Source organism: Carlito syrichta, unplaced genomic scaffold (assembly GCF_000164805.1).
Source record: "Carlito syrichta isolate Samal-C Ts95f unplaced genomic scaffold, Tarsius_syrichta-2.0.1 Scaffold313381, whole genome shotgun sequence".
NCBI lineage: Eukaryota > Metazoa > Chordata > Mammalia > Primates > Tarsiidae > Carlito > Carlito syrichta.
In genome coordinates, this window is record NW_007257477.1 from 1,350,789 (window position 1) to 1,360,341 (window position 9,553).

Below are 9,553 nucleotides of genomic sequence, written 5' to 3' on the forward strand. Positions count from 1 at the left end.
CGGAGTCCAGCAGGTCGAGGCTGCGGTGGCCGGGAGCGGCCATTGCACGCCAGTCTGGATGACAGAGTGAGACTCCAACTCAAAAAAAAAAAAAGATTCTTGGTTGGGGCCGGGGCACCGTGGCTCAGCCCGTAATACCAGCACTTTGAGAGGCCAAGGCAAGAGGATTGCCTGGGTCCGGGGGTTTGAGACCAGCCTGGGCAACTTGGTGAGACCTCGTCTCTACAATAAATCACACACAATAAAGCTAGGCCTGTGTGGTGGTATGCATCTGTAGTTCCAGCTACTTGGAAGGCTGAGGCGGAAGGATCTCCTGAGCCCAGCGGGTTGAGGCTGCGGTGGCCAGTGAGCGTGCCATCGCACTCCAGCCTGGGCGACAAGTGTGAGAGACTCCAGCTCAAAAAAAAAAAAAAAAAAAGATTCTTGGTTAGATTTCTAGAAACTAAAGATAATTTTTTAAGATAATAGGAAAAGTTGCCCATAATCCATAGGAAAAGTTACCCATAATCCCACCACCCACATATCACACAGTGAACATCTTCTTATGCAACTTCCTACTTGTGTGCGTGTCGCTGATTGACACGCAAAAATATACGAACGATCTGGACAGCGTTAAAATCGGCAGTTTTTGCTTAATATCCTCCCTCTTCCCCTGGCATCAAATCTTCCAACTCACCGCTCGGAGAGGCTCCCCCGAGGGCACCGTGGTCTTCCCTGCGCGGTCGCTGTGCGCCCCCTTAGGACCTGGGCGCCCGGGGCGCGCAGCCGGGAGACCGCCCAGAGCGCAGCGGGCATCCGCAGGATCTGGTGTCGGTCTCCACAGGTCAGCCAGCTGAACGTGCTCATCACGCTGCTCATCGGGAACCTCAACGCGGGCGACAGAATGAAGATCATGACCATCTGCACCATCGACGTGCACGCCCGGGACGTGGTGGCCAAGATGATCACGGCCAAGGCACGCGCGTGGCCCCAGGGGGGCTGGAGAGGGGCGGGACCCGGACTCCAGCCCCTCTGCGTCCCCTTCCTGGGGGATGACTCTCGCAGGCAGCGGCCACCCTGCTTCCCCACCCCATTGGGGAAGGGATCCCCGCTCACCGGAGGGGCCCCTCTTTCTGGGGGCAGCCCTGCGGTTGGACGTGGGTGCTGGAGCGGGAAAGAGGGTCAGGCAGGGTCCCCCGAGGGCTCGGGGACCGGCCTGGAGGCAAGCTGGATCCTCCGGGTCGGGCCTGGCTCTCACATTCTCCTGGACCCCCAAGGAGAGCCCGGACTCTCACCGCAGGTGGAGAGCGCTCAGGCCTTCACCTGGCAGTCCCAGCTGCGGCATCGCTGGGACGAGGAGAAGCGACACTGCTTTGCCAACATCTGCGACGCCCAGATCCAGTACTCCTACGAGTATCTGGGCAACACCCCGCGGCTGGTCATCACCCCGCTCACAGACAGGTGAGGGCGCGCCTGCTGCCCTGGCCCCTGGCCCTCAGCTAGTCACAGTTTTCTTGATTCCATTCCGGTGGGTCCTTTGAACGGTCAGACTTGGATGTCAGTGGCTGAGGCTGAAGGGACCCGGCACTTGGGCCAGGGGAACCCATGTTCAGATTCGGTCCTGCCCGCTGCGAGGCACCGGGCCTTGGGTTCCACCTCCTCCTCACTCTGACACTAGCTGTGTGACCTTGGGAGAGTCGCTCACCCTCTCTGTGGGCCTGCTAAGTGGGATGATGTTTTGCGAATCCCCATGAGCTTGTTGGGTGGATTATTTGCCAACGAAAAGTGCTAAGACCAGCGGCTGCTCCAAGCAGACCCTCAGTGAATGTGGGTATTATTGCTACGACTATCAGTTTAAGTAAAGCCATGTCCCCAAATGCCGTAGGTGGCAAGGGCACCTGGGCCGCCTCTGTCCTGGACAGCACCTGTCCCTCAGTCGCATCTGAAGTCCTTCCTGCCCTCCCCTGCCGGGCGTGCTTCCTGGGCTGAGCAGCTGTAATAAAAAAGCAATTAACGCACTGCAATGGCAGAGGCTGTGGGCGGCGGCGGCGGGGAGGCCGGCGGACGAGCTCACCCGCGGTCCCTCGCAGGTGCTACATCACCCTGACCCAGTCCCTCCATCTGATCATGGGCGGGGCCCCCGCAGGCCCCGCCGGGACCGGCAAGACAGAGACCACCAAGGACCTGGGCAGAGCCCTGGGCACCATGGTGTATGTCTTCAACTGCTCCGAGCAGATGGACTACAAGGTACGCAGCCGAGGCCTGGAGGTGGGACCTGAGGTCCCCACGTAGGAACAGCCCCGAGTACCTGTCCCCGGAGGCCCCGCAGTGAGCTCCAAGTCTCTGGACGCCTGCAGATCGCAGCCTGGGGGAAGAGGCGCCGAGGCCCCCGTTGGCTGAAGGCCTTCCCCTCGGGTGTCCCGGCTGAGGAGACTCCCAGGGTGGACAAACCCAGCCCCAAATATCCTGCCCCAGCCCTGCTCTGGAAGTAACCCTCTCTGGACCTCACTGCCAAGACTGCCCAGAACAGGGGGCACCAGACAGGGGTGAGCACCTCCTTCATGGTTCAGCATGGATATGGGTACGAGAACGTCCAGGTGGGCGTGGGCGGGGAGCAGGGGAAGGCCCGGTCCCATCGGCCATGAGAGACAGTGCAGGACAGCTTCAGGCCACAGAGGGTCCCGCAGGGGATGGCATGCCTTGGCGGTGTGGGCTGGAGGGGTCGGCGGAAGGGCGTGGTCCCTGAGTTTCCCACCCGGGGCCTGCAGAGGGCCTTTCTCCCTCTCCAATATCTGAGCCCACAGTCTGGGGGACCCCGTCCTGAGGCTGAGGACAGGGCCCGCTAACCCTGCTGACGGTCAAGGCCTCACAGTCCTCACCAGCTTCCTGGATTTTAGAAAAGTGAAATCGAAAGTTGGATCCCCCTGGAAGGGGTGTAATATTTGCCAGAAGTCCCAGCTGTCCGTGGGGAAGGGTCTAGAACAAAGACGTCTAGAACAGTCTTTCTGAGTGCGCCCTGTGCCCCATCCCCACCTCAGAGGGCCTCCCCCCTGCCCCGTGTGCATACATGAAAAGGCAAAGGAAAATGCCAGGGTGGGATTTTGCCGGAACGCATGCGCCCGTCAGAGACCCCTGGCTGGGGACCTGCAGGGTCAAGGGTGAAAGGAGGGGTCTTCTTGGCACCCAGCCTCTGGGTGGTAAGCCCTTCTGGGCAGTGAGCCGTCCTGCCAAGAAGTGGGGGCGGATGCCCCCCACAGGGCGTGCCTGCTCCTCCTCCCCGCTCCGGCTCTTCCGTTCTCTGCCGCACTCTTCTTTCTCGCCCTTTCTAGTCCTGTGGAAATATCTACAAGGGCCTGGCCCAGACGGGAGCCTGGGGCTGCTTCGATGAATTTAATCGGATCTCGGTGGAAGTCCTGTCCGTGATCGCCGTGCAGGTGGGTGTCCTGCCTCAGGGTGACGGCCTCAGGCTTATCAGCTTTCCTGTGCTCTCATACACTGGCTAACTCCAGACACCGGGCGAAGGACAGTGTGATACAAAGATGAGAGAGACCTCCCCAAGCCTTATCCTCCAGGGGCCCAGAGCGTGCTTGGTCATACAGATTGGAAACAGAAAGAACCAGATATGTGAGCACATATGTAACCAAATACAGATGGGGAGATAATTAATTTTGCCAAGGGGAGAAGGACAGAGTGCTCTGTTATAGATACGGTGGAGTGGGGCATTGAAGGTTGCATAGGAGTTTCTCAATTTGGGATGTGGAAAGAACAGCAGGAAAGGAAAAACAGGAGAAAGGGAGGAAGGGAGGGAGGACATGCAACCGTATATTTTGGGAACACCCACGTCAGAGCACTGGGCGCACTGTGGTTGGGAGGGCAGGGGTCTCGGGGGTGAAGAGCCTGCACCTGCATTCCCCATATTCCCCTTGGGTCCTGCCCTACATGTTGGGGTGAGCATTTTTGCAAATGGCTTCCTGTGATCCTGATGCCTACCAGGGCTGAGGACCACTGGGCTCGCTACGGCAAGCTGAGGCCAACCTAGAGGCCTGGATCCACTGTGACATTCCACAAGGACACGGAAGTCAGGGTGCTGCCGGGACTGGGATTCCCGTCCCCCACAGTAGAGAGGCCAGGAGCTGACGCCAGCCTGGGCTGCTCAAGACCCCTGACCAGGGTGGAGAGCCTGGTTTAAACATCCTCATTTAATTCGGTCACTCTCCGTGCCTCCGTTTTCTCCCCTGTAAAATGGGGTTGATGGCACAGGTTTGCCTGCGGGTAAGAGGCGGCTGCGGTGGGCACGGGCGGCTTCCGCTCTTCTGTCCTCACCCCACTCAAATCACCCTTGAGCCCCGGGGCTGGAGGCCGCGTGGCCAAGAGACTGGTGGGCGGCAATGCCTGGGGCCAGCGACCCCGGCCCAGGGGCAGTGCTGGCCTCTGCCTCGGGGACCTCACCCCCGACCCCCATGCAGTTTCTGCCCACCCCAAAGTCAGTGGCCAGAATATGTTAGTGGACTCCAGTGGAGATGGTAGGAAAGGCTTGGGCTACAGGGAGGCAGGGTTCTGGGGTGTCCCAGCCCCAGCCCTGCCCGAGGGTGAGCCGCACAATCTGCAGACCAGCCGTGGGGAAGAGTCCAGGAGAAACAGCACCAGCACTTTGCTCTGATGGGAAGACTTGGACCAGCAGGCGCGGGACAGAGGCTTTACCACGAGTGTTGGGTGCCCTCAAGTGGTGACGTGAAGATCTGCAGTTGCCCTCTGCGGGGGGGGGGGGGGGGGGGGGTTCCCAAAAGACCAACCGCCCCCCACAGATCCCTGAAAAAGTGTGAGATTTAACCCCAGTAACCCACAGACTGTCCTAAAGACCGTCTGATACGGAGATGGCTACTAACCAGTCCTCTGACGGGTCAGTGCCAGAGTGGAAACAGAACACAGAAAGAGGCCAGGAGGCAGAAAGCCTTGGTTCTTGTAACAGCCGGGATGCATCTCCAGAGAATTTTGCTGAGTAACAAAAGCCATCTCAGAGCACCACACGCTATATGAGCCTACCTTCCATCACAGTCACGAAATGCAAAGTCACAGAAACGGAAGGCAGACAGACCGGTGGTTGCCAGGGCCTGGGGGAGGGTGGAGGCGAGAGGGAGGTGGGTGTGACTGTGAAGAGGGACCCAGGAGCCCCCCGTGGTGACAGAAGTGCTGCGCCTGGCTGCATCGATATCAGGACCCCGCCGGGACAGGGCACCCTGGTCCTGCCAGATGTTCCAGGGAGGGACACTGGGCAGAGGCCACACGGAATCACCTCCATGATTCTTCTTACACCGCATGCGAATCCACGATTGTCTCGAAATCAGAAAGCTTGGCAGGGCGCAATGGCTCACGCCTGTCACTCCAGCACTTTGGGAGCACTGGGGGGAAGATTGCATGAGGCCAAAGTTTGAGACCAGCCTGGGGAACAAAGCAAGGACTCCGTCTCTACTCAAAAAAAAAAAAAAAAAAAAAAGCCAGAAAAATTAACTGGGCATGGTGGTGCATGCCTGTAGTCCCAGCTTCTTGGGAACCTGCGGCAGAAGGATCGCTTGAGCCCAGGAGTTCAAAGCTGTGGTGAGCTGTGAGTGTGTCACTGCACTCCAGCCAGGGTGTCAAAGAGAAACTCTATCTCAAAAAATATATATATCAAAAAGTTTGATTTCTTTTTTTTTTTTTGAGTTGGAGTCTCACTCTGTCTCCCAGGCTGGAGTGCAGTGGCACACTCACGGCCACCCAGCCTCGACCTGCTGGGCCCTGGCGATCCTTCTGCCTCAGCCTTCCAAGTGGCCAGAACTACAGGCATGTGCTATCATGCCTGGCTAATTTCTGACTTATTGTAGAGATGAGGTCTTGCCAAGTTGCCCGAGCTGGTCTCGAACCCATGGGCCCAAGCCACCGAGCCCAGCCAAGAAGCTTGATGTTAAAAAGACACTAGGAGGACACTGCCGATTCACAGCCACACGCTCTGTCATAAATGAAGGCCCAGCCGGCCCTTGGAAGCTGGTCGTTTCCATGCTGACATGTCCGTGTACCAACCACACAGGTAAAATGTGTCCAAGATGCAATTCGGGCCAAGAAGAAAACGTTCAATTTCCTGGGAGAGAGAATCAGTCTTATCCCCACCGTCGGCCTCTTCATCACCATGAACCCTGGCTACGCCGGGCGGGCCGAGTTGCCCGAGAACTTAAAGGCCTTGTTCAGGTGCGTGGCCCAGGCGACCGGTGAGTGGCTGCGGTGACCCAGGCGGTGCCAAGGAGTGCCCTTCGACGCCCTGGAAGGCAGGCCCAGCGGAGGGTGTGGGAGGAGCCAGTGAGGCGGGGGGCGGGACCGAACTTGATGGGCTGTGGTCCACCTGGTAGGTGAGGCATGGTCTTCTAGGTGAAGCTGGACGGGCGGGGGTGTGGGCGGAGCAAGTGGGTGCGGTGGAAGCCCACGGCCACGGCTGGCATCCCCAGACCCTGTGCTATGGTCGTCCCCGACTTTGAACTGATATGCGAGATTATGCTGGTGGCCGAGGGCTTTCTGGATGCCCGCCTTCTGGCTAGGAAGTTCATCACCCTCTACACCTTGTGCAAGGAGCTGCTTTCAAAGCAGGTAGGTGTGCACGCCAGGGGGCAGGGGTGGGAGGAGGGCAAGGGGCAGACAGCAGCCGAGGTTGCCTTCCAGACCCGCCTGGCGAGAATCCGTGGCCTCCCAGCCCCCTGCCGGCCTCCGTCCCGGCCCTCCCTGACCCAGAGCCAGCCCGGGCCCGGCCGAGCCAGACGCCTGTCCCCCCCCACCCCGCCCACCTGCAGGATCATTACGACTGGGGCCTGAGAGCCATCAAGTCTGTGCTGGTGGTGGCCGGCTCCCTGAAGAGGGGGGACCCCAGCCGGGCAGAGGACCAGGTGCTCATGAGGGCCCTGAGGGACTTCAACATCCCCAAGATCGTGACCGACGACCTGCCCGTGTTCATGGGCCTCATCGGGGACCTCTTCCCGGCTCTGGATGTGCCCCGGAAGCGAGACCTGAATTTTGAGAAGGTGGCTCCCCCTGGGCTTCCTCCCTGCCCGCGACATTTCCTCCCCGGGGATGTTGGAGGGTACCTGAGAGAACCCTGCAGCATCAGGGCGGGCGGCCCCCGCCGCACACGCACACCTCCCCGTGCTTCGGGAGAGACTCCGGGCCCACTGCGGTCCCCCGGACCCTGGCCAGCCCCTCCCTCTTAATGTGGTGGTGGGGGTCATCGCTCGACTGTGCCTAGGGGGGCTTCGGGCGGACCCTTCCCCTCCTGAGGCCGCGGCGGGGATGTGGGAGCGCTTGCTCGCAACAGGAGCCGAACTTGCCAGCGCATCCGCATCGGAGGGCCCAGGGTACCTTGCCGTCGCCCCCCACCCCAGGCAGGCAGCCCCCTGCCTGGCCTCCACGGGAAAGAAAGCCCGCTTTGACTCTGCGCTCCCCCGCCTCCCGGGCCGCCAGATCATCAAGCAGAGCATCGTGGAGCTCCAGCTGCAGGCAGAGGACAGCTTCGTGCTGAAGGTGGTGCAGCTGGAGGAGCTGCTGCAGGTCCGGCACTCGGTGTTTGTCATCGGGAACGCGGGCAGCGGCAAGTCTCAGGCACGGCACCCCGAGGGCCCCGCGGGGACCCCGCGCGTGGGGCGGGCTGGGGCGAGGGGCCCTCCGTCGCCTGCTCCCCCACCCCGGGGGCCCCAGCCCGGTGCATCCTTGGAGCCCCTGCCCGGGCCCCAAATGCGTCTCGGGCCAGGAAGGAAGCTGGGGCCCAGGAGGAGGGGACAGGAGTCCACAGCCCCGGTGGAGCGCTCCGGTGAGGACTTCCCTCCTGTCCTCCCGCTCCCTTCCCCTCGACACCAGTCGCTCGCCTCCCCTCTCTGCAGCCGTCCCTCCACCCTCCTGTCCCCTGGTTTCCTTCCTAGGGCACGGTGAAAGGGGGAGGGTGACACAGGTCACGGATGTCTACCCCACTGGAAAATTCTGTCCCACCCGAGGGTTCAGCTACACGCACACAGGGTGGACTCTTCCACTGCTGTTAGAGATCATTCTTGGTTGGGCACGGTGGCTCACACCTGTAGTCCCAGCTGCTCGGGAGGCTGAGGCGGGAGGATTGCTTGAGCCCAGGAGTTTAAGGTTACAGTGAGCTATGATCACACCACCGCACGCCGGCCTGCGTGACAGAGCAAGACCCAGCCTTTGCAAAATAGTTTATAAAAATCATTCCCAAAGACTACACACAGAGGGGAAATTCACAGCTTAGTTATCTTTTTTTTTTTAAAGACAGAAGCTGTATGAACCCAGTTTTCTAAAAAGGAACATAGACACACCCATACACTAAATATCCTCAAATGTCCTCCACACTCATTTTCTCTGGGTGAAGGAATCGTAGGGGTTTTCTTCCCTTCAGTGACTTTTCGAAGAGCGTGTGCCACTTATACTAGGAGGAGGAAACCGGTGTGAATGTTTTTGGAGCTCGGCATAGTCTTGGGCCAGCAGCTCTCTGTGGGCCATAGACATGAACCATTAGTTCCCGACCACCCAGGTCACCTTTGCCCCATTGTTGTTCGGAGGGTACAGACTCACCTGCGAGTCCCAAGGCCAGCCAGACCCAGGGAGGGGTTCTACGTCTGGTTCCTAAAAGGCATCCGGGCTCCCAGAAAGGGCCCCTGGGGGCAGGGCCACACGACGTCCCGGGTTGGGAGTGGGACATGCCGGGGATGCGGAGGCCCTCGTGAGAGAACCTGCCTTCACCCAGGTCCTCAAGTCCCTCAACAAGACCTACCAGAACATGAAAAGGAGGCCAGTGACCGTGGACCTGGACCCCAAGGCCGTCACCTGCGACGAGCTCTTTGGCATCATCAACCCAGCCACCAGGGAGTGGAAAGACGGTAGCCGGAGGGCGTTCCCGGGACCCCGTGGGGCGGCGCGGTGGGGCCACGCCCAGGTCCACAAGCCACCCGTGGATTGGGCGGGCACAATAGGCGCTGAGAGCTTCCTGTGGGCCAGGCACCCCGGGAGGCCGCGGTGGCTCATGGGCTGGGTGGGGTCTTGTGCTGGCGGCGCCACAGTCACAGCGCTTCCGGGGACCAGAGGGCACATGCCCCAGGCAGGGGAGGAAGGTGAGCAGGCCAAGGGGAGGTGGCCTGAGCAAGGGCGGGCGTGACCCTGCCGGAGGAACCCAGGGCAAGGCTGGACACACAGGTGGGATGCTGGGCTGGGGAAGGGCATGCCTGGTCAGTGAGCCTCTAGGAGGGGTATCTCCCAGGAAGCAGCTCGGCCAGGGGTGAACTGGAGAAAGGAACCACGAGAGGTGGGAGGGGCCAGCGGAGGTCAGGGGGTGAGGTGTGGCCCCAGGGGAGGAGGGAACCCTGGCTGGGGGCCCAGGGGAGGGCTCTACCCCCATCGGTCCCCCACTCCCTACCCAGGGATCTTGTCACCCCCTCATTTCCTTCTGTTTGAGTATCTCACTCCTCCCCTGCTAGAACACAAGCCTGGTGAGGTGGTGGGGGCTTTGTACCCCCCGCCCGCTCCACGGAGCATGCTCAGTAGACAGAGAGAGAGA

At 60.6% G+C, this 9,553-nt stretch overlaps 1 protein-coding gene across 1 annotated transcript in view; it reads left to right on the plus strand.

The window, feature by feature from the left end:
- DNAH17 (dynein axonemal heavy chain 17) overlaps positions 1-9,553 on the plus strand; it is a 157,525-nt gene that overhangs the window by 76,857 nt on the left and 71,115 nt on the right. Inside the window, exons 33-41 of the mRNA XM_008070392.1 lie at positions 824-955; positions 1,280-1,440; positions 2,070-2,226; positions 3,309-3,413; positions 6,044-6,201; positions 6,456-6,594; positions 6,795-7,022; positions 7,459-7,596; positions 8,747-8,879. Coding sequence (XP_008068583.1) covers positions 824-955; positions 1,280-1,440; positions 2,070-2,226; positions 3,309-3,413; positions 6,044-6,201; positions 6,456-6,594; positions 6,795-7,022; positions 7,459-7,596; positions 8,747-8,879 — 1,351 coding nt within the window. The remainder of the gene's footprint in view (positions 1-823; positions 956-1,279; positions 1,441-2,069; positions 2,227-3,308; positions 3,414-6,043; positions 6,202-6,455; positions 6,595-6,794; positions 7,023-7,458; positions 7,597-8,746; positions 8,880-9,553) is intronic.